At 41.1% G+C, this 25,074-nt stretch overlaps 2 protein-coding genes across 2 annotated transcripts in view; both read right to left on the reverse strand.

Annotated features, from left to right (window-relative positions):
* The window catches only part of LOC121388503 (tubulin beta chain-like), a 21,091-nt gene extending 6,692 nt beyond the window's left edge, over nucleotides 1-14,399 (reverse strand). Inside the window, exons 1-3 of the mRNA XM_041519857.1 lie at nucleotides 14,264-14,399; nucleotides 9,498-9,606; nucleotides 4,190-4,545 (exon numbers count right to left, since the gene is read on the reverse strand). Of these exons, the coding sequence (XP_041375791.1) occupies nucleotides 4,190-4,545; nucleotides 9,498-9,606; nucleotides 14,264-14,320 (522 nt within the window). The 5' untranslated portion in view covers nucleotides 14,321-14,399. The remainder of the gene's footprint in view (nucleotides 1-4,189; nucleotides 4,546-9,497; nucleotides 9,607-14,263) is intronic.
* Nucleotides 14,400-16,842: 2,443 nt separating this feature from the next.
* LOC121388228 (hyphal wall protein 1-like) lies at nucleotides 16,843-24,624 on the reverse strand. The gene is made up of 4 exons (XM_041519494.1): nucleotides 24,453-24,624; nucleotides 22,814-22,922; nucleotides 20,748-21,103; nucleotides 16,843-19,784 (listed from the first exon to the last, which is right to left on the reverse strand). Exons 1-4 carry the CDS (start codon nucleotides 24,507-24,509, stop codon nucleotides 17,142-17,144), a joined length of 3,165 nt encoding a protein of 1,054 aa, XP_041375428.1. The 5' UTR covers nucleotides 24,510-24,624; the 3' UTR covers nucleotides 16,843-17,141.
* Between the last annotated feature and the right edge of the window lie 450 nt (nucleotides 24,625-25,074).

Consider the following 25,074-nt stretch of genomic DNA (forward strand, 5'->3'; position numbering starts at 1 on the left):
GAATGTTATACTGTTCAAAGTTTTTTTTTTTACAATCTGATTAAAATTAGCTCTACTGGGTCTAGCAGTAGATCTGGTATGTTCCCAAAACTGGCAATCTCCAGATTAGGTAAGCGGTGAGGTGTTCTAATCCGCTTCCAGAAATGGGAAAACTGGCGTGAGCAATTAAGGCCAATTTAGACGCAGGAGGATTACGAGATGTGTGAAGAACAGAGGGGGCGATTAACGAGATTAACCTTAATGAGCAGTGAAGAGCAGAGGTCAGCCGGAATAGAGATTGCAAGAAAATTAATGTTTGTTATATCTCAGTAAAATTTGGAGATAGGAAATACTACCAATTTAGACGTGTGGGGTTAACGAGATCAATAATGTTATAACGTAAAATTTGGAGACAGGAAATACTACCTATATAAATACTGTACAGTCATGATGTTTGTTATGTTTGAGAACGCCAACAAGGAAGCCCATCTGCTGCAGCTGGAAGGTGGACAGAAACCAAGGAAGTCCCGCCGCACCGAAGAAGACAAGCACAAGCTCTTCCAGCTGGGATTGGAGTACGTCACGTGTACCCGGGACACGGCTTCCTACTTGTCAGCTTGCGGTGGAGTGCTTTCTGGGACATTTCGTGTGTAAAGTGTGACTGGATGTGCTTTCAAATTGTGGACAAAATACTGTTTAAATCCGCACACCCTAGTTCCATCCAGCGAAAATAAATTATAATTTGGTTAATCTACAAACCTGTAACACACTTAGATCACGTTTTTATCAAATGGAGTGAAAAAGCAGGTTTTATATCGATAAATACCATGGGAATCCCCATGTCCCAATTGCTTGAAATAATTTTGAAAGTTAGTATTTTGATGTCACCGGTAGATGTCGCTCGAAGCACAACAATGCCTACGTCACGACAAATTTCACAGACTTGGGGTGCGTTTCTTTCACCTCTCCTGGACATGTTCCAACTGTTCTGTCCTGGTTGTATCCCCCTCCAGATATCGTAAGACTTAGCAAAATTATTGGTTTTAAGGGTTTGTAACGTTTTGTATTGAGACACTTATTTGTCTGAACTTTATTGTTACTGAAAATGTTCACGAACTGTGAGGAAAAATCTCACAAATGAACAACAACAAATCGGATGTTGACTGCGCGAACCGTGCACGAGAAAACAAACCGAACCAAAATGATAACGGTCACGTGGTATACCAACGTCTGTGACATTGAAATGGAAATATCCCCTCTAAAAATAGATTAGACCTTGTCTGCTCAACGGTTTTTTCTCAAACGTGTGTCCGTTTTTAAGAAATACGAAAAATGTATTTTGTGGTATTACAAACACCAGGATTACCAGGATTACCAAAAAACACTTCAGGTGAATGGAAATGTATATTCTACATAATAAACGGCAAGTAAAGTGCAATTTTATTTGTAAAAAAATGGGTTTAATAGCGAAAAACAACGCCGTAATGGTTAACAACTAGCCGTAACTAGGGTGTGTCCCTTTAACAAAAGTACATAATAAATATATTGTCGTAATTAATTGCTTTTGTTATTGCTTTGATTACCGATCAATAGTCAACCGTCAGTGGTATGATTAATCGTCAGTGGTACCGGGAACATCAGCTAAGGTGATGGGCCATCATTTAAGGTGATGGGCCATCATTTAAGGTGACGGGACACCAATTAGTAAGGGTGAGCAATAAACTGCCAGAAATGGTTGTCCAATTAAGAGGTGTTATAATCTCACTGCCAGATTCGGGAATGCCAGAATCGGGAATAAACCGTATTTATTTATTATTGCAGGATAAATAAAATAACTGGTTACTGTCTTAAGGTATCGGCTTTATCCTGCTCAGGTCGAATGGCGAATGCCGCTTGTGACTCTCGCCACTCTAACCTTTGCAAGATAAAGCCGATATCTTAAAACGGCAACCGGTTATTTTCTATGTATAAAGAAGGAAGGACGCACTCAACACATTTTGTTTACGGTTATATGGCGTCGGACATATGGTTAAGGACCACACAGATATTGAGAGAGAAAACCCGCTGTCGCCGCTTCATGGGCTTCTTTTCGATTAGCAGCAAGGGATCTTTTATACGCACCATTCCACAGACAGGATATTACATACCACGACATTTGTTACACCAGTTGTGGAACACTGGCTGGAACGAAAAATAATCCAGTGGGTCCACTGACGGGAATCGATCCTAGATCGATCGCGCATCAGGCGAACGCTGTACCACTGGGCTACGCCCCGCACACTGTGCAAAGACTAAAGAGATATTATATACTCTTCAAAAGAAGAAACGCAAAACCACATTGTCGTAACATTTGGAGAATTGATTTAATTATTGAATGGTGAGTCCGATAATTACCAAATGTTGCAGGATTGTTCACAATTCACTCTAGTCCATTGTGAGTAAGTGATAGGACACACCACCAAGGTCAAGGTCATCTGGAGTCAATACCGTGTGTGGCCTCCGCGTGTGTTGACAACTGCCTGGCACCGCCTGCCCATTGAAGCAACCAGAGTACGGATGACGTCCCGGGGGATGGTGGCCCACTCGGCCTGCAAGGCTGCTGCCAGCTCGGGCAGGGTCTGGGGCTGTGGTTGTTGCTGTCGGAGGCGTCGGTCCAACTCGTCCCATAGACTCAATTGGGTTCAAATCCGGTGATATCGATGGCCAAGGAAGGACATTAATGTTGTTGTTCTGTAGGAAAGCCGTTGTGAGACGTGCTGTGTGAGGCCTGGCGTTGTCATGTTGGAACACTGCGTTGGCGTTGGCCATAACTGGAACGATGTGTGGCCGGAGGATCTGGTCAATGTAGCCCTGTGCATTCAGGTTGCCCTGCACGTGGACCAGGTCAGTTCTGCCAGTGTGTGAGATGGCTGCCCACACCATGACACTACCCCCGACGAATCTGTCCACTTCCTGCACGCAGTTTGCCGCATAACGTTCACCACGACGCCTATACACGCGACATCTTCCATCATGACGTCGGAGCAGAAATCGGGACTCGTCACTGAACCACACCTGTCTCCATCGCAGTTGATGCCATTGTCGATGAATCTGGCACCACTGCAGTCGGAGTCGACGGTGTTGTGGTGTTAAGATGACACCTCGAACTGGACGTCTGGCACGAATTCCTACCTCACGTAGGCGGTTCCGTACGGTCTGGTCGGATAACCTGCGCAAACCTGGTATTGCTGCGGCTGTGGAGGTGGCAGTAGTCAATCGTTCCCGAAGGTGGCGTACCCGGATGTAGCGGTCCTGCCCGGGGGTAGTGACCCGTGGTCGACCGGATCTAGGGAGGTCACGTGTTGATCCATGTTGCTGGTAACGGTCCCACAGTCTGGAGATGGTGCTTGGGAACACATGGAATGCCCTGGCAACGGCCGTTCTGGATTCGCCTGCGTCTAGTCGGCCGATGGCATTGTTTCTCTGCGGTTCACTGAGACGTGGCATGTCTTGAATTGTCAACTGTCGGCCAGATACAGAGGCCAGGCAAGCGAACACCCTGCACTTTTATACTGTCGGTGTTCATGTTGCACGTGCAGACAACGCACGTGCAGTGGTGACATGGTTTGCACGTGGCTGCGTTTTTGCGAATATTCACATTTTGGAACTTTATTGTACAGTAGCTGCGTTTTATCGAATGTAACCGTGGGAATGTGTTTGGGACATGCAATGACCTTATATTCACAAAGCATGAACCGGTAGGAAACATAAAATTGGAGTTATAACCCATTTGTACCCTTTTGCGTTTCTTTTTTTGAAGAGTATACTATAGTCGACCGCCCCTCTCCCCACCTACTCTCCCGCAACTCTGCTCACAAGGCGAAGTGGATAGGTAGTAAAAGCAAAACGACAAAACAAAAAAACAAAACAAAACACTTAAAAAACCCCACTAACAAGTCTAATTTTTTCAACTGGAAGACATACAGTCAAATTTTGATAGTTCGCCTTTCAACTGGGGATGCATAGTTTTCAGAGTTCAGAGGTAGGCAGCGAAGCGCAGGCTTCTTACACTATTTTAGCGAAATCAACCAGCTGCAATGCTGAAACCAGCTACAATGTAGTTTCAAAGTTGAACTCTTATATATTAATTTCGAAAACTCGAACTCCCTGAAACTCGAACTATTTCCTCGTCCCCTTCAAGATCGAGTTATCGAAGTTTGACTGTACTTACCTTTGGAGATGGGATAACTGAAAACGAGTTCATGATCCTATCCGGGTACTCGTCTTGCAGCCTGTTCATGAGCAGTGTGCCTAAGCCGGAACCAGTGCCGCCCCCTATCGAGTGCACCGTCTGGAATCCTTGAAAAAAGTCACAGCCTTCTACTTCTTTTCGCATCACGTCAATGACGATGTCGGCGATGATGTAACCTTCGTTGTAGTGGCCCTTGGCGAAGTTGTTAGCGGCGCCATATCGGCCAAAGATGAAGTTGTCTGGCCGGTAAATCCCGCCAAAATGTCCCGACCTGATAGTGTCAATAGTGCCCGGCTCCAGGTCGACAAGGATAGTTCGAGGGACAAATTTACCACCTTACAAAAACAACAACAGTGTATACCTTACTTTTAATAAGCCAATGTATAAGTGTTTTTGTTTTTTTAATTACCACTTTGTAATATTATAAGTACTTTTTTTATTTACCACCATGTAGTATTAAGTACTTTTTTATTTACCACCTTGTAGTATAAGTACTTTTTTATTTAGCACCGTGTAGTATAAGTACTTTTTTATTTACCACCTTGTAGTATAAGTACTTTTTTTTATTTAACACCTACAAACCAGTGTATACCTTACTTTGAATTAGCTAATGCATAAGTACTTCTTATTTTTTAAATCCCGCTTCCCCGTTTCCTTTTTCTTTTAAATCATTTCTTACTTATCTGACAGCTCCTATATTTCAACTATTTTTGCTGTCTAGTTCCACATCCCAGTCCTTGTCTCTCCAACAGCGACATGTGCTCGTCTTTTGTGCCCTTCTCTATCCCACGACTATAATTTTCTGTCCACCTTTGTTGTAAGATTTGATTTACCACTTCTAACATTGGCAAGACACACCTGCAACCACATACCATACTCCTCTACTACCGGCAATCATTAGTGAGTGCCGTGGGTTAGACCAGCTTTATGAGCGGAAGCGTAGAACATGCCAAGTGCGTACAGGGAAGATCACAGAGACAGCACTCGCGAAGAAAGTTGAGACAGGTAGGCGATGATGTGGACAGCCCAATAGACAATTGAAGGAAGTTGACAGAATAGGGTTGAAACGGAGTGAAATCATAATTAGAAGTTTGCATTTATATAATAAATGATGGGGATGGTAGTCCAAGGGTGATAGACGAGAAAAGGAATCACAGCGTGGGCTAGGTTTAACGGGATTGGAACCACTGACCATGTAGCTCACTATTGTGGGTATGCCAACCATTAGTCAATAAAATGTATTCCAGTACTTATGTTTATATATTACAGATCAACTATGAAATTATAGTGAGCATTGTATGCGACTGTTTGCTGTTTGTGTGCTTTGTTTAACGACACCACTAGAACACACTGATTTATTAATCATCGGCTATTGTATGCTAATCATTTGGTAATTCTGACATGTAGTCTGAGAGGAAACCCGCTACATGTTTCCATCAGAATCCTTGTCTCAAAGACTGGCCACTATCAAGTATGGCCTTTCCAGATATTGTCAAAAAGATTTCGAGACAAGAGGTATTATTCACATGTGGATTCTCAAGAATTCCACAGATTTACTTGAAATCATTCACTCTGAATCCAGATCAAGTTCACTAATACTAAAACATTAGACTTTTCAACATTATACACAACAATCACCCACGACAAAGTTAAGAAAAAAAACCTCCATTCTTTAATCAATAGTGTATTTGTTACAAAGAACGGTAAACGAAGATATAAGTACATAATACACGGATATGGACAATTCGTAAAGACCGAGAATGAATCCTGACTAACGTATACTGAGACAGAGATATTATGTGATATAATTGATTTTCTCATTGACAACATGGCAAAGTTGGGCTTAGGACAATTCCCCACTGTTCGCCGATTTATTACTTTATGAATACTTTACTTTCCGCTATATTGATGACCTTATATCATCCAATAAACAAATTACCGTCCATTGATTTACAAGAAAGAAAGAAATGTTTTATTTAACGACGCACTCAACACATTTTATTTACGGTTATATGGCATCAGACATATGGTTAAGGATCACACAGAGTTTGAGAGGAAACCCGCTGTCGCCACTACATGGGCTACTCTTTCCGATTAGCAGCAAGGGATCTTTTATTTGCGCTTCCCACAGGCAGGATAGCACAAACCATGGCCTTTGTTGAACCAGTTATGGATCACTGGTCGGTGCAAGTGGTTTACACCTACCCACTGAGCCTTGTGGAGCACTCACTTAGGGTTTGGAGTCGGTATCTGGATTAAAAATCCCATGCCTCGACTGGGATCCGAACCCATTACCTACCAGCCTGTAGACCGATGGCCTAACCACGACGCCACAGAGGCCGGTTGATTTACAAGAGTTAGAAATAAAAGAAACATCTGAAGGTTTTAAATCAGTTTCCTACCTCGATATATGCATAGCGATTCAAAGCGACACTGGTCTCCAAACTAAGCTGTATGATAAAAGAAACATCTGAAGGTTTTAAATCAGTTTCCTACCTCGATATATGCATAGCGATTCAAAGCGACACTGGTCTCCAAAATAAGCTGTATGATAAAAGGGATGAATTCAACTTTCCAATAGTAAATTTTCCATTTATGTCGAGCAATATACATTCTGCTCCAGCTTTTGGTGTCGACATATCACAACTTCTAAGATTTTCCCAAATGCCCATTCGACTCTGCATTGTGCAGAGATATGGCCCTGATCAAGTATTACGGTTTTACCGTTCAAATGTATATGCACTTTCCCAGCCATGACAGAACATACCACGGATTTCGATATATCAGTCATGGTTCAAAATAACTACCGTAGTTCAAAATGTGTTGAAGGGTCGTTAAAAACACATTTGTTTAAAGTCCTACCCTGACCCCTCTCACTCACTAAACAGGTTATGATAGATGAAGTGTGTACCAACGACTGTATATTTGTACTGACACTTAAATCCATTTTTGTTTTAATAAAGACGAAACTATCTTCGAACATGTTTTTTAAAAAGTAATTTAATTGTTATAAAAAGTCTTAACGAATTTGTTAATATAGGCTTTCAAGTATCACATTCCCACTCGAGCTCTCTCGAACAATGCGGTTGTGTTGTGACACAGTGACCGTTGCTCTCTCCCGCCAACCCTTCCCTGGTCAAGTACAAAGTCCAGCACGCCGGGAACGCGGCCATTGTCACGTAGATCTCAAAGTATGCGGAGAAGGCGACTCAAGGCAGTACAGGGGGGACCAAACCCGGCGGCTCAAGAAGAAGTCGAGACCAGCAGGGGCGACTCGGGGGTGGGGGAGGGGGTACCAAAACTGGCGGCTCAACTGCCAGGGGCGGTCCCTTGTGCTTCGTCGACCCCCCCCCCCCCACACACACACACTACTCAGCTGCGGCCCACGCCAGGAGCGGCAAAGGAGGGGGTCAAAGCTGTCAGCACAACTGACAGTGGCGGCCCCTCCTTCAGCAGCACCAGCGCCGATGGATACTGGACACGTGATAATCACGGCTCCACCGTCCAGCCCACCGGCGTCTACACCGGTTGTTGTTGCGGCGGACGCAGTGCGTGACACCAAGAAGCGGAAGGTGTCGGAACAGGACCCTTCCAGACCTCAACCCAGCACTTGGAGGATCGCCTGCGACAAGCTGCCTGCTCGGTACCGCGACAGTGTTAAAGGGGAGTTTACGTCTCCCTCTCAACTAGTCAACCCCTACAAGGAGACAAGCTGGAGACCGACACCATCTGGTCAGGGGCGGTACCAGTTACAGTATGTGGAGACATCTACTACGTAACATCGGAGCGGAAAGGGGTGTACTGCCAAGGACTCTTGAAATCAGCCATGGCAAATTCAATCATCCACCGAATTTTCAAGCTGACCCTGCCTGAGGAATATCAAGCACTGCTTCGGGATTGCTACGTTGACCTCGTCAAGTTCTTCCCAAAGTACCGAGTCGATCACCCCATCACCACGCCATGAGTTCCGCCGCCAACCTTTCAAGAACCTTCACCTCCAGGTAAGTAGCGAGTCGATCACCCCATCACCACGCCATGAGTTCCGCTGTAAACCTTTCAAGAACCTTCACCTCCAGGTATGTAGCGAGTCGATCACCTCATCACCACGTCATGAGTTCCGCCGCCAACCTTTCAAGAACCTTCACCTCCAGGTAAGTAGCGAGTCAATCACCCCATCACCACGCCATGAGTTCCGCTGTAAACCTTTCAAGAACCTTCACCTCCAGGTAAGTAGCGAGTCGATCACCCCATCACCACGCCATGAGTTCCGCTGTAAACCTTTCAAGAACCTTCACCTCCAGGTAAGTAGCGAGTCGATCACCCCATCACCACGCCATGAGTTCCGCCGCAAACCTTTCAAGAACCTTCACCTCCAGGTAAGGGTCTAGTCGGTCTTTAGACCTTTTGGCCGGTCTTCAAAATTTTATATTTATGTTTTTGTAAACAGTCCGACGCACTTCATTTACTTTATTTTGGCAGCCGTCTAAATTGCTCTAATCACCTTAAAACCATTTAAGCCGACCTTTTTAAATTTTATATTTGCACTTTAAATGTTTTCCAGACAAAGAGTAGAGGAGTGAATCAGCTGCTTTTGGTCTTAGGTCTCTGACCTAACGTCTACATTTGTATTCCAAATTCCGCCCACCTCAAACTTAACTACCCCCCCCCCCCCCCACCTCCATCTTAGTCACTGGTGACGTCAGAGGTTAAGCCCGAGACAGGCGTGTTCGAAACCTTCGTGGTATATGAACACGTAAAAACAATTCTCTCTCAAGTATCCAAAAACCTGTGGTATATGTGCACTATGTGGACACCAAATGCTGCAGCGGAAGGTGTATTGTTGCTGTAAATGGCAATTTGACAGTTACTGCTAACAAACACGATCATACCTAGAAACGGCTGGGGTTGGAGAGAACAGATGCCCCTCTGAAAATGCGAATAAAAAATGCCACTTTTATTTTTAAGGTGTCTTTTTATTTATTTATTTATTTATTTACTGTCCAACAAAAAAAGTATACAAACATTAAATTGTATTCTGGTTCTTTGTATCGCTGCATACAGTAGGATGTGCGAGGGGTTTGAAGGTCAAACCCAGTCCTCCCCATGCTCCGAGCAAATGTTCTTTTTTTAATGGGTTTTTAGTTTATTTCGGGGGGTAGGGAGGGAGCATAACCCGACCTCCCCATAAAATAATTATCGCTTGCCACGTGCACAGCCTAGACACTAGTCTGAGCGTTAGGTACGCCCCTGATATCTGTGCTTGTTGTAAAACGATTTACGTTTTTACCCATGGCCTCGGTGAAGTATACGTCGATTCTCTCCAGCTGAAGATCGGAACAACCGCGGAAAGTTCCAGTGTTGTCAACTCCATGTTCGTTAGCGATCACCTGCCAAAACTGGAAAACACAATTAGATTAGAACCGTTATAAATCGATCACAGAAATTTGTCACCGACCTTAGTTTTCGAGGTACATTTAGTCATGTGTGCAGAGATTCGAATTGAAACACTTTCCTGTTCAAAGCCACTTCCTTGCCCCTTCTTTCTTCCAGAAACGTCGCTCGTCACATTCTAGACCCTCCCCTGCATAATTTCCTCCACACGCGCCTGTTATTATCTTATGTGGTTAGTATAAAATGAATTTAGGGTTAACCTATATCACATACAAAAGGACGACCAAAGACAAAAAGGATTTGTCAAGATTAATCATTTAAGCATTACAAAGTAATATGTAATTGTATGGTAAAAATATTTACAGTTAGACATACGAGGGACAGTCAAAACGTTCATAGACCAAAGTGGTTAGACCATCATGTTTGATTTTTCTTATTCTTTCAAACAACTGTCCTATCATTAAGCCGACTCTTCTTCTTTGTATAGTATTACTTAGCGGTAACCTACCCTGCTGACACCGTGAACTTGACCAGATTGGAACAGAAAAGAAAGAAATGTTTTATTTAACGACGCACTCAACACATTTTATTTTTACGGTTATATGGCGTCAGACATATGGTTAAGGACCACACAGATTTTGAGAGGAAACCTGCTGTCGCCACTACATGGGCTACTCTTCCGATTAGCAGCAAGGGATCTTTTATTTGCGATTCCCACAGGCAGGATAGCACAAACCATGGCCTTTGTTGAACCAGTTATGGATCACTGGTCGGTGCAAGTGGTTTACACCTACCCATTGAGCCTTGCGGAGCACTCACCCAGGGTTTGGAGTCGGTATCTGGATTAAAAATCCTATGCCTCGACTGGGATCCGAACCCAGTACCTACCAGCCTGTAGACCGATGGCCTAACCACGACGCCACCGAGGCCGGTAGATTGGAACAGAGTCGTCATCAAGTTTATTACCAAGGAAGGTGAAGATAGGCCTACTGCTGAAATTCACAAACGTATTAAAGTGACAGACCCTAGTTTCAGCCCATGGAAATGCACACTAAATTTAGTTAAATCTACAAACCTGTAACACATTTGGATAAAGTTACACCTGAGTGAAACATCAATCTAATTAAAATTAGCTCCACAATTACATGTGGATCTAACACCAGCCAGTTGGAGCTCATGTCCACCAATCAAAACCTTACTTGCAGAATCCTGCCAGTGATTTAAAACTAACAACACTGTGTAGTCCCCAATGTCCAGGTAACATTTCGCCTGTAAATAATAATTTAAATATTGACCAATCACACTTCGCCTTTAATAACATTATTTGGGAGCATACAAATTCTAAAAATATCGGGCGAGTCTATTTTAGTGGCCGCAGTACAGCGAACCATACCAATACGTACGGGGTGGGTTATCAGTCTTCAATTTTACATTAAAAATTATTTATTTATTTATAAAAAAACCCAACTAAATCAGTCTTCAGTTTTACATTACAAATTATTTATTTTATAAAATAAAACATGTTTTAAGGCATTCGTAATTCACACGAAACATGTCGTATACCCTCAGGATAATTCGGAATGTTTTCAAATTATTTTTAAATCACTGGCAGGATTCTGCAAGTAAGGTTTTGATTCGTGGACATGAGCTCCAACTGGCTGGTGTTAGATCCACATGTAATTGTGGAGCTAATTTTAATTAGATTGGTGAAACATGAGTTTCTGACTTTGAAATGGTGAAATACCCTCTAAAAATAGATTAAAACTCGACTTCATAACTCAGACGCACGTGCGTTTTTAAAAATATGAGAAATGCATTTTGTGATATTAAAAGCACCAGGATGACCAAAACCACTCCGAATGTACGGAAATTAATAATCTAACTAATAAAATCTAAGTAAAACATGATTTCAGTTATCAAAAACGGTTATAGTAGTCAAAAATATTCCTTAGTGTTTAAAAATTAGGGTATGTCCCTTTAATGGTTGGTGATTATGTTCTGTCCCGGAATTTCGTGATACCCGATTTAAAGATGATGGAAACATTTGTTTTGCTTAACAACATCACTATAGTTCGTTTGCGTGCATATAACTCTATAATAAATAAAGTTAAAATACATATAAAAAATATATTATTAAGTTTTAAACCTATACCAACTCCAAAAAAAACAAATTGACAAAAAAAAATCTGTGTAAATAAAAGTTTCTTTACAAAGTATCAAATTGCATAGGCTAAATCTCATTTTACAATGCAGGTATGAAGACAACTGACGGAACAGTCAACATATAGAACGCACAGTTCTACCTTTAGTCTCGATGTACTGCATTATCGATTTTCTCGATAGCAATGCAGCTAAGGCTGTTCAAGCATGTTGTCTCCAACTCTGTATTAGACCAGCCTCGGTGGCGTAGTAGTTAGGCCATCGGTCTACAGGCTGGTAGGGACTGGGTTCGGATCCCAATCGAGGCATGGGATTTTTAATCCAGATATCGACTCCAAACCCTGAGTGAGTGCTCCGCAAGGCTCAATGGGTAGGTGTAAACCACTAGCACTAACCAGTGATCCATAACTGGTTCAACAAAGGCCATGGTTTGTGCTATCCTGCCTGTGGGAAGCGCAAATAAAAGATCCCTTGCTGCTAATCGGAAAGAGTAGCCCATGTAGTGGCGACAGCGGGTTTCCTCTTAAAATCTGTGTGGTCCTTAAACATATGTCTGACGCCATATAACCGTAAATAAAATGTGTTGAGTGCGTCGTTAAATAAAACATTTCTTTCCAACTCTGTATTAAAGGGACATTCCTGAGTTTGCTGCATTGTCAGATGTTTCCGACAAATAAAATATTTCTACGATTAAACATATATATATATATATATATATATATATATATATATTTTCTTGTTTAGAATATCAATGTCTGTATATTCAATGTGTTTCTGGTCGTCTTAATATTTGTATGAAGCCCAAACTGGATTTTGTCTTCAAATAATTTAGTACGTACGAAAAAACTATATTTTAGGAAATAAAATGAAGTTTAACCTAGTACAAATATCAGAACGACCAGAAACACGTTTAATATACAGCCACTAATATTTTATGCAGAAGAATATATTTGATATGTAATTACATTCGTTAGAAAGTATCTGTTAGTTGACAACATCTTAAAAATTGCAGCAAACTCAGGAATGTCCCTTTAAAAACTAGATTAATTTATATAATTTGATGGGAGTTTGTTAGGAAACTTTAATTTTCACAGAAATGTTTAGTAAAAGAAAAACACGTTTTTTTTAGTAGGTATGGATTTAAAAGTCAGTAATATGTTTTAACATTAGATTTAACATTATTTGTTATTGAGTTATATGGCAATTCATCGGTTCCCTTTTTATGCAAACGGACTAAAGAGCACACTGATTTATTAATTATCTTATCAACTATTGGATGTCAAACATTTGTTCATTCTGACAGAGAGGTAACCTACATTTTTCTATTAGTAGCGATGTTGTTTTTTATTTATACTTACCCGCAGGCAGGACATCACATACAACGTCCTTTGATATACCAGTCGCGGGGCACTAGTTGGGATGGGGGAAAATAATCAGAGAATGGGTCCACTGAGGTGATTCGATCCTACAACGCAAGCACCTCAGACGAGCGCTATACAGACATGGCCAAATTCTGCCCTTGAAGGTGATTAAAGTCTGAAGGATGCAAGAGTTTTATTGGATGGAAGGAAATGTTTTATTTATCGACGCACTCAACACATTTTATTTACAGTTATATGGTCAGACATATGGTTAAGAACCACAAATATATTGCGAGAGGAAACCCGCTGTCACCACTTCATGGGCTACTCTTTTTGATTAGCAGCAAGGGATATTTTATATGTACCACCACACAGACAGGATAGTACATACCACGGCTTTTGTTACACCACTTGTGGAGCACTGGCTGGAACGAGAAATAGGCTTATCTGATGGCACCACTAGCTTAAAGGATAATTGGGTCAAATGCATTGAGGTCAAGGATGATTGTATTAAAAAGTAATGTAGAAATATTTGGTCTGTCATGATATCATCGCTGTCAGTACTTAGTTAGTCGAACTCTTTGGCTGTCCCTCATCTTTTATATACCCCCCCCCCCCCAACCCGATGTAGTGTCAGTGTCTTTATGATAAATATCAAAAACAGTGTTCATACTTAAACAACACAAACTGGGAATATATGACATCTTCATCGTCATATTTCCTGTAACAGAACGCAATTCTTTTCTGCTTATATGGATATGAAATATTTTAATACACGTCCAAAAGTTTAATAAGCTAGCAATATTATTCATTATTTTATCGACTGTATAATTTTCTGAGACTTAAGACTGCATATTCATTTCTTGATATATTATTATTTTAATGAATATCCATAATTATTTTATTGTATTCAATATTTTATATGCATTTGGAAATTAAATAATAAGAATAATGAAAAGGGAAGGGAAGGAAAGAAGGAATAGAAAATTACGTCCCAACGCGTGTGCAGGGGGAGTGTTTCGAGGATCGATCTCCCCCTTTGTTCAAGCAAGGTTTTTTTTTCTATATTTTTAGAGGGAACATGAATCGACACCCCCCTCCACCATAACAGTGTGGACACGCGCCTGTTGTTAAAACTCACCTTCGATCCAATTTGGAGACCACATTGTCCTATCATAAAAAGTATTATTTCCCTCATTTTTGTGGTCTGCGGTTTGGGGAGTACCCGCTTTTGCGATGATTTTTGTTCCAGTTCTGTTATCTACTACTACGTCACGTTATTGTTCCCCGTCGTTGACGGCGAAAGGGGGGCGGGATGTAGCCCAGTGGTAAAGCGCCCGCTCGATCTGAGATCGAACCCCGTTGGTGGGCCCATTGGGTTATTTCTCGTTCCAGCCAGTGCACCACGACTGGTATATCAAAGGCCGTGGTATGTACTACCCTGTCTGTGGGATGGTGCATATAAAAGATCCCTTGCTGCTAATCGGAAAGAGTAGCCCATAAAGTGGCGACAGCGGGTTTCGTCTCTCAATATCTGTGTGGTCCTTACCCATATGTCTGACGCCATATAACCTTAAATAAAATGTGTTGAGTGCGTCGTTAAATAAAACATTTCCTTCCTACCTTCCTGATGTTTGTAATATACCATAGCATTCTAAAAACGCACGTACCTCTGAGAAGTAACTGTTATGGAGGCAAGCTCTAGTCTATTTTTAGAATGTTTTTACGCGTTAACGTTACGAAATCTTGTGTTACCCTCAGCCCTGTTTTAACTTTATCCAGATGTGTTGCAGGTTTGTAGATTAACCAAACTTAGTGTCCATTTCCACAGGTTTAAACGAGGGTCTGCGACTTTTAAAAGGTCTGTCTGCCTATCTGACAATTTTCATCAAATAGTTGCATTGATAAATGACCTGGAACTGCCAAATTGTACTGAAGTTGACAATGGGAATCGCAAAGGCGGAAAACGTGATTTGGAATGTATGCGTCTATAGGTAGTACTGAACCAAATAACTTCTGGCTGGGTCAAAGTTCGAGGTGCACCGAACGTTTGATAGAGAAGTTAACAGCACAAGTCCTGTGATCGGTTATAAATGTGAGTGTGTTTGTCGTACAAAAATTTAGATTCATCTGGGCTAAACATGTATGCAATTTTATTTCATCTAGTACCACTGTGTCAAGTAGCCGTGTGCTTGAAACATGTATAGTGTACCGGTAAACAAAAAGTACTAAACATTTGTGCTAAACTAGGGGTGCTGGAAAAACATCTGGTTATACCGAAAATGTGACATGAAAGGTACCATTTTCTTCAGTTAATACTTTGAGGTAGGGGTTGTAGTTCTGATATTTATGGGTCATAATTTGGTTGATATACTGCATATAGTGTTTTTAAACACAAACGTTATCATGGTCGCCTATGTGATTTTTTATTTGGTATAGTCTTACCAATAGTCCGTCCCACGGGGAACGCCTTTTTTCGTACTACGTAATTTACTACAAGTTATTTAATTCTGAGCCAACTGATTTGTAAATGCACACAAAAATAGTTTGTTTGTTTTTTTGTTATTTCTAAAACACCTTTGCCTTTTTTGTTACGTCAGACCAAACTGAAATTATTTACAAAAAATATATATTATAATAAATTAAAAAAAATATACATAGAATAATGGGACGGACTATAAGTGGTAATTTTTGTTTGTTATATATTTGTTCTTTCTTTCTGTTTTGTATTTGTTCATCTTCCTTCCTTCTTTCCTTTCTTCCTTTCTTTAAATAGTTGTTTTTGTTTTGTTTTGTTTTATTATTGAACCATTTTAATGAAAAGGAGGAAATTAACTAGCCTTCTTTTAAAATGTTACTACTTAAACAATTTCATGTTTAAATCGATGCCATTACCTCAAATGTTGTATTTTCAATAATTAAATGTCACGCTGTCAACAAATAAGAAACAAAAGCAACAATTTTACCAGGTAATTTATTTTCTCAGAACGTAATGTTACATTATAAGTGGATTCTGAGTTATTTAAATGATACAATTAGCTATATTATACAAAAATACTAAGAAAGGTATCTAACTTTTCGATTAATCTAGTATTTAATTCTTTAACAAAAGTAAAAACTAACAATTTTCTTCAGTGATAATATTATTATAATTAATAAAATATCAACAAACTTCAGACGACAGCAACAAACAAAAATTGTATATACATCTGACAAATGATAATTAAATATTTACAATTACAAACTGTATACACTATTAACTATACATATAACAAAAAACTTCAATAAAAGAAATGTAACAGGAATATTAACTGTAAATACACTAAAACACAAAAACTAAATATTCCTAACACATAAAATGTACAAAAATAAAGATAATATAAATATTTAAAAGGTTATTAACAACTACAAATCATACAATAATATCAATATAAAATGTAACCAGGCTTAAATTGTTTACAATAGGTTTATATGCACTTATGCATGCATGCATATATACGTACACACATACATACATGCATGCATGCATACATACATATATACATATATACATATATAAATACATACCTACATACATACATACATACATACAAGCCTCAATAGCTCGAAAGGTATCGTGGCAAGTCTGCAAAGTTGCGGGCGATTCGGCGCCATAGATTCGAGTCCCAGCAACGGCACTGGACAATTTATGAGGCCAGAAAGGATTTAGTTATCCCCTGCGCCAGTGCGTTAATATCTATGTATGTAACAGTCAACCTCGACATACATACAATATATAGATATTCATACATCAATACATACATCAATACATACATACATACATACATACATACATACATACATACAATATGTTAATCTCTGACGTGCATTAACATGCATTGAACTTTGGGTGTTTTTTATATAATAAATAAACGCTATTTTTTGCGCTTGGTGTTGGTCCTAATATTGGCCCAGTTGACCTGATATCGCCCTGACACGGGCTGGTCAAAGACTTGCTGCCCAAGCTAAATAAATAAGCACTATGTTTTGCGTTTGATGTTCATACTATAATGGTTCCAATTCCCCTCACATCGCCTGCATTTCGATGGAGGGTCTGGAGGCTTTTTGACTGGACATGGGGTGACTGGAGGCTTGGAGTTTGGAGATGAGGTGACTGGGAATGAGGTATCTGGAATCTCGGTCTTAATATTGATTATGGTCCCACAGTTTGGACACGTGATGTGCGAAGACTTGTTGTCTGGAGATACGAAGTCTGGAGACTTGCTGACTGGAGACTTGGTGCCGGGAGATGGGGTGACTGGAGACTTGGTGTTGGGAGATGGGGTGACTGGAGACTTGGTGCCGGGAGATGGGGTAACTGGAGACTTGGTGTCGGGAGATGGGGTGACTGGATGTTTGGTGTCGGGAGATGGGGTGACAGGAGATGGGGTGTCTGAAGACTCGGTGACTGGAGACGGGGTGTCTGGAGACTTGGTATCTGGAGTTGAGGTGACTGGAGATGGGGTGTCTGGAGGATTGGTGTCTGGAGATGAGGTGACTGGAGATAGGGTGTCTGGAGACTTGGTGTCTGGAGACTTAGTGTCTGGAAATGAAGTGACTGGAGATGGAGTGTCTGGAGGCTTGGTGTCTGGAGATGAGGTGACTGGAGATGGGGTGTCTGGAGACTTGGTGTCTGGAGACTTGGTATCTGGAGATGGGGTGTCTGGAGGCTTGGTGTCTGGAGATGAGGTGACTGGAGATGGAGTGTCTGGAGACTTGGTGTCTGGAGACTTGGTGTCTGGAGATGAAGTGACTGGAGATGGGGTGTCTGGAGATGGGGTGTCTGGAGACTTGGTGTCTGGAGATGAAGTGACTGGAGATGGTGTGTATGGAGATGGGGTGTCTGGAGACTTGGTGTCTGGAGATGAAGTGACTGGAGATGGGGTGTCTGGAGATGGGGTGTCTGGAGATTTGGTGTCTGGAGATGAAGTGTCTAGAGACTTGGTGTCTGGAGGCTCGGTGTCTGGAGATGAAGTGACTGGAGATGGGGTGTCTGAAGACTTGGTGTCTGGAGATGAGGTGGTTGGAGACGAGATGTCTGGATGTTTGGTATCTGGAGACTTGGTGTCTGGAGACTTAGTGTCTGGAGATGAAGTGACTGGAGATGGGGTGTCTGGAGACTTGGTGTCTGGAGATGAGGTGGTTGGAGACGAGATGTCTGGATGTTTGGTATCTGGAGACTTGGTGTCTGGAGACTTAGTGTCTGGAGATGAAGTGACTGGAGATGGGGTGTTTGGAGGCTTGGTGTCTGGAGATGAGGTGACTGGAGATAGGGTGTCTGGATGATTGGTATCTGGAGATGAGGTGACTGGAGATGGGGTTTCTGGAGACTTGGTGTCTGGAGACTTGGTGTCTGGAGATGAGGTGACTGGAGATGGGATGTCTGGATGTTTGGTATCTGGAGATGAGGTGATTGGAGATGGGGTGTCTGGAGACTTAGTGTCTGGAGATGAGGTGACTGGAGATGGGGTGTCTGGAGACTTGGTGACTGGAGATGAGGTGACTGGAGACTTGGTAAGTGGAGATGAGGTGACTGGAGATGAAGTGTCTGGAGACTTGGTGACCGGAGACGGGGTGTCTGGAGGCGGGATGTCTGGGTGTTGGTTAATAGGAGACCGAGTCTTATTACTGATAATGGCCCCGCAGTTTGGACACACGTTGTCCAAAGACTTGGCGACTTGAGATGAGGTGACTGGAGATGGGGGACGAATATTGTTAGCAGCATCAGCAATGATATCATCTTGATGCTGCTGGTATTCAGCTGCCAATTGGTTCATATCGGATGCTGACTCTGACTCCATCGGACACGGGAAAGGTTTCCTTTCAGAAGTCCGATAGTGTTGAACCACGTCATCCATAGTGACATCATGGTACTGCTGGTACTCAGAGATCAAATCATTTATGTCAGTCTCTGCTTCACTGAACTCCATCACATCCATGCCCTCATCAGTGTACCAATGGAGGAATTCCTTTCTCCTGAACAGCACGCTGAACTCCTCGAAGATTCGTCGATGAAGTTCCTGGATAGCTGTATTGTTAGCCAGGTATGTTGCAGACATCTTGAGGCCATGCTGCGGAATATCACAGTACGCTGTCTTCACATTGTCAGGGACCCATTCTACAAAGTACTCGCTGTGCCTATCCTGGCAGTCGATCATTGTATAATCCACCTCCCTCATTGACGCGTTGCCACGGAAGATGGCAGCACAGGATAAATATTGGCCATGACGTGGATCACAGGCAGCAATCATGTTTTTGGCATCAAACAACTGGTGGATGATCTTATGGACAGTAAATTCACCATACTCCTGGTCTGCAATGGGGGGTAGAGGGGCAAAACCTGGTATGAAAAAGTGGAGACGTGGGAATGGAACCATGTTCATTGCTAGTTTGCGAAGATCTGCGTTCACTTGACCAGGGAATCTGAGACAGGTTGTGACACCGGACATGGTAGCAGACACCAGATGGTTCAAGTCACCGTAGGTTGGGGTGGTGAGCTTCAGGGTGCGAAAACAGATGTCGTACAAAGCTTCGTTATCAAAGCAGTTCGTTTCATCCGTATTTTTTATCAGCTGGGCAAGGGCAAACATAGCATTGTAGGGCTCAACTGCTATCTCTGATACCTGAAAATGTATCAAATATAGACAGTTTGGAATGTAGATTATGCGAAATGTGAAGATTGTGGAATATTAACAGCGTCAAATTTAAAAGTAGACCATGAAAAAGTGTGAACGTTAGTGTGAAATACATAAGAGGAAAAATGTAGACTGTGAAATACAAATATGTATAGATAATGTGAAATGTAGAAGTGAAATGTAAACTGAAATACACATGTATAGTAAAGGTGAAATGAAAAGTAAAAAAGTTTGTTTTATTTAACGACGCCACTAGAGCACATCCGAACCCAGTACCAACCAGCATGTAGACCGATGGCCTAACCACGACGCCACCGAGGCCGGTAAGGTGAAATGAAAAATAATACTGTCAAAGATAAAGGATGAAGAGTAACTTTAACGAATATCAACGAATATCGACGAATATCGTTAAATGCCTATATACAGCGCACACGATTTATCACCATTTTAAATACTTAGTTCACCAACTGCTGAGATGGCAATGTCATCATTTAATTGTCAAAATAGCCATAACACTAGATACAAACCAGCTGCACAGGCACGTGTGTGGCAATTTTACCAGGGGGTGGGGGTGAGGGAGAGAGTCTGGACTGTGGCGTGCGAAATTTATACATACGTTGGTCGAGTCCTGCTGCCCCGGACAATATAATGGGATAAAAAGAGAAGAAAATATGCTTGAGCGGAGAAGGGGGGGGGGGGGGGGGGGGGTCGACTCTCGTAACCTGCCCCCTGCAAACGCGCTTGCTGTAGTTTAAAGCGTGCTGGCCTGGTGCTTATAAAAACTTTAGAGTCTAGACTCGAGACTCTAATAGAGTCTGAGATGTGAACGTCATGGCAACGCGATACAAATTGTATACGTGTGAAAGTTTTATAAGCACCAGGCCTGGTGCAGGCCTACCATTAACCGAACATCCCTTTTCTTTCCATAAAGCACGTTCTGAATCAATTTACCTTTGGCGATGGAAAAACTGAAATGGAGTTGATGATCCTGTCTTGGTATTCATCCCGGAGCTTACTGAGTAGCAGACAACCCAAACCGGAACCAGTGCCGCCACCTATCGAGTGCGCTATTTGGAATCCCTGAAGACAGTCGCAACGTTCCGCCTCTTTCCGCGTCGCATCAAGAATCGCGTCGCAAATCATGTAACCTTCGGAGTAGTATCCCTTGGCGAAGTTGTTTCCGGAGCTCGCTTGGCCGCTCACGCAGCCGTCTGGCCAATACAGTTCACTAAATGGTCCTGACGTAATCGAATCCAAGATGGGCGGGTCCAGATCGGCAAGAATGGCTCGATGAATATATTTACCACCTAGAAAATAGTTTAAATTTTATTCCAGTTAGTTATCGCGGCAGACGCCTCATACACTATTGTTTTGTTAGTTTTTGTGTAGCTGGAGAGAACTCTAGATGATACTGTGACATAAGTTTTTAAAGCATATAATCCGTGTAATATATAGAGATTATATTATACGAGTTTGTGTGTCGTACTGAATTTACGAAACGAGTCTCTGGATAATATATATTATTACCCGAGCGAGAGCGAGTATAATACATGAATCTTGACACGAGTTTGTAAAATCAGTACGACACACAAGCTCGTATAATAATCTCTTTTTATTATTATCTACATCCGAAATGACGTCAATTTGGTAAGCGTTTACACAAATCTAAGACTGGGGAAGCCACATTAAGTAACGAAGTCGCTTCACAAAATGACGTCATTCGTTGTGCATGTGAAGTCATTGACACACGTGTGTCATACTGGTTATATTTCCCTGAATATCTTGAACTATGTGGATAGTAAATCAATATATAGGTCTTGGGGGTTGTAGAACATGCATACCTCATACAGAGGCTCTTTGTACATTTATGCACTAAAAATATATGTCACTGGGGGTTTTCAGCAGTTTGAGCGCACACTTACTAATTGCTTCATGTATTCATCATATTTAATACAAGATGCTGAAAAAGGATGACACAATCCTATGAACCGTGCTGTTTTATCTGCACAGTGTAGAGAGAACAACAAATATAACTTGTCCGCTGACCCGGAGGACTATCCAGTTTTACAAATGCACGTGCATCAACCACAAATGAAAACTGGTGGTTGGTTAATCAGCAGAATGCTTTCTGTATGCAATATACCAGAAAAAAACGGCTCCACACAACTAGACTTGGCTTGGCTAGTATTTTACCTTTATGGTTTCGAACACGCCTATCTCGCGTCCGGCTTCCGATAAGATCGGGGGTCTGACTCGGGACAGGAAATACCTAAATGTAGGGACATTTTTGAAATTTTGAAAACTACAACCCAAAAATAATAAAATAATGGTATGGGGGAGGTTAATAAATTTTGACTGCGTCCGTAAACATGAATACACTTAATCTATAACTAATTAATAAATAATTTGACGCAATTTTAGATGAGGTGGTCTAAAATAAAATTAAATTAAAAATATAAAAATTAATTAATACCCCTGCAGTTAGGAGGAAGGGTAGGAGGATTGGCCCTAGCGCACAGAAAAGTTGTATTAGGGAAGTTTACACAACTAGAAAGGACAGTGCAAGTGAAATTGTAGGTAAGGAAGTTTGTATTTGATTGGATAATAAAAATGTTTACTACAAGACAGAAAGAGCGGTGCTTAAACAAGTATTGGTTGACATTTTGAATAAATTAAAGTTCCTGATATAAAAAGTGGTGGTAGAAACAAATTCCACTAGATTCGTAACAAAAATGGCCATTGAAATGACAAGGCATATTTATCTAAAGTAGAAAAATACATTTATTAGGTCAAGCCAGGTCAGGTCAGAGTGTTTAACGTGTACATTCAGAACAAGCTGTTGTAGCGCACGCCTGTCCTGGGCACAGGTGCCGGGCTCGGCTTCTCCGTCCAGGACAGGAAAGGGTTGGAGTGGATGGAGAATGAAAAATTCCAAGGCATTGCCGATTGCCGTGGGCAAGTGCAGGGGTTGCGCTTTACCACTGGTCTAATTAAAGAGTTGTATTGTTTTGTTTTACCGCCGTCTTCACTAAAGTAGACACTGATTCCATCGAGCTGAACATCCGACTTGCCGCAGTATGTGCCAGTTTTATCAACGCCGTGTTCCCTACAGATAGTTTCCAAAAACTGGAAGACAAAAACAAAACGAAACGAAAACAAAATCAGAACAAAACGGGAAAAAACCCAGTCACAAAAAAATACTAAATTTTAGCAAAGGATCGTTCATGTGTACTTTACCAAAGATAGAACAGCACATACCACGGTATTTGATCTACCAATAACTTAACTACCAATTTAGGATCCCCCCCCCCCCCCCCCCCCCCCCCCCCCCCCCCGATTATACATTTTTAGGACATTTAGTTCACAGATTTGAAGGATGATATAGTGTAACCTTTGGGCATTTTTAGATTGTAAAATGTATTTATTTAGCCATTTCATTGTCAATATCTGGTAATATTGACCCAGTAGTACAAACTTATGAAGGATTCCTAACAAAATTTCGGGGAACTAAGTTTATATGTGTTTTCTAGATCACTGAGATCTACTGTTCAAAACTAGTTAGGATGAACCCTCCAAAAATGTTCTCTTTTTCAAAATGGCTGCCATTCTAAGTCTTGGTTAATGCTTGAAATCGACATACACCATTTTGTTGCCTTAAAGTTGGCAGAGAATTAAAAACAAACATTGGGAATCATGATCAGTAATGAAGTGACATTTGAAAATGTAAGCGTGGCTAACGTAGTGGGTTTTTTTTCAAAATGGCCGCCTTCATCAGTTCCCTGCATATGCGTTTAAGTGTTGTATACTAAATCTGTACACACACAATGTCTTGTGATTCAACCACCTGAGTTTTCTTATAAAACGTATACGTATAAGCAGATTTGTCCTCATCAATGGCGGCCATTTTGGAAAAGAGAAATCCCATAGTCGGCTGCCTTTTCGCATTTTGGGGACTAAATATGTGTAAACTGCATTTGGTGATTGAAGCTATTGCTTTTATAATCGTATGTGATACATTCTGCTCACACTAAACATCGCATGTCAAAATTGATGATATACCTCAATGACTTATCAGGATTTCTAAATGATACGCGGTTGGGTTAAACATGAATAAATAGATATTGTGTTTTTCAAATTTTACATAATTTGTTTTCAGGTGAAATTAATGGTTGTAGAAATAAGAATATTTTACACTTGATTTTTTTTTTCCACCAGTAAACATTGGGGATAGAGAGTTGAATTAAAGCCAAATATCTCAAAATACCCAAAGGTGACACAATGTCATCTGCCGAAAATATTTTATAGGATATGTCCTTAAACAAAATCAGCAATTAAACACAAAAAAACTTAATACCCCAGCTAAGACTTTAAAAAAAAAAAAAAAAAATCGCATTCCTCTGCCGAACTATTTTGTACAAAAGCCGGTGTATTTTAGCCTCTATTCAAAGAACGGCGTTACACAATAACGTGCTTATAATACCGTATATCTGTATAAATCAAGTGTGGTAACTGAACAGGACAGACAGACGGACGGACGGACGGACGGACGAATAGATGAATAAATTGATGACTGAATGTATGACTGCAGGAAGGAACGAAGGAAAGAACGGACCAACGAACAAACAAACGGATCGACAAACGAACGAATGCATTTACCTTGGATCCAATTTGGAGGCCACATTTTCCTACCATAAGGGAAATGATTTCAAGCATTTCTAAATTCTGGCATGTGTAATTTATGAAAGGTCAAAGACTTATAGGCGGGTTTGTGTCTACTTTTTGCGATTCAGAAAAACGTCACGTTATTGTTCCCAAACGTCGAAGTGGAAAGAGTTACTTCCCTTGTTATATTAGCATGTTGTCAAAGCCTGGGGTGAGGGTGGTGGGTAGGGTTGTGGCTGACCACCATTCCCCGTTTCACTTTTAAAAATAAATAGAAATTCTCAATAAAAGTTACCCAAATTGCAAGTATTAAAGGCCAAAGATTATTCAGAACCTGTCCAGGGGCATAGCCTATTCTTCTATACCCCTAGTCGAAGTCGGACCAAGGAAATAGTGGCATTCCATTGAGTAATATAATAATTTTCTTATTAAGTGTGAAAGCACATTTTGTAAGTAATTCAATATTAATAATTTTTATATCAATATCAAAATCCCACCGCTCAATCACACCCGACGTACCACCATATCGTAATAAATCGACAAATCTTGTACAAATGAAAAATATTTATAATCTATTATTAGATGCAGATACAAATTTATATAACGGACTTATGGA

This window comes from Gigantopelta aegis, chromosome 14, assembly GCF_016097555.1.
Source record: "Gigantopelta aegis isolate Gae_Host chromosome 14, Gae_host_genome, whole genome shotgun sequence".
NCBI lineage: Eukaryota > Metazoa > Mollusca > Gastropoda > Neomphalida > Peltospiridae > Gigantopelta > Gigantopelta aegis.

What these genes read in the sequence shown, in the direction of transcription:
- LOC121388228 (XM_041519494.1), bottom strand. Translation starts at nt 24,509, where the DNA reads ATGCTTGAAATCATTTCCCTTATGGTAGGAAAATGTGGCCTCCAAATT. An exon ending in GCCTCCAAATTGGATCCAAG is followed by an intron (nt 22,923 to 24,452) that starts GTAAATGCATTC and finishes TTTGTCTTCCAG; the next exon opens with TTTTTGGAAACTATCTGTAG. An exon ending in CTACTTTAGTGAAGACGGCG is followed by an intron (nt 21,104 to 22,813) that starts GTAAAACAAAAC and finishes ACTATTTTCTAG; the next exon opens with GTGGTAAATATATTCATCGA.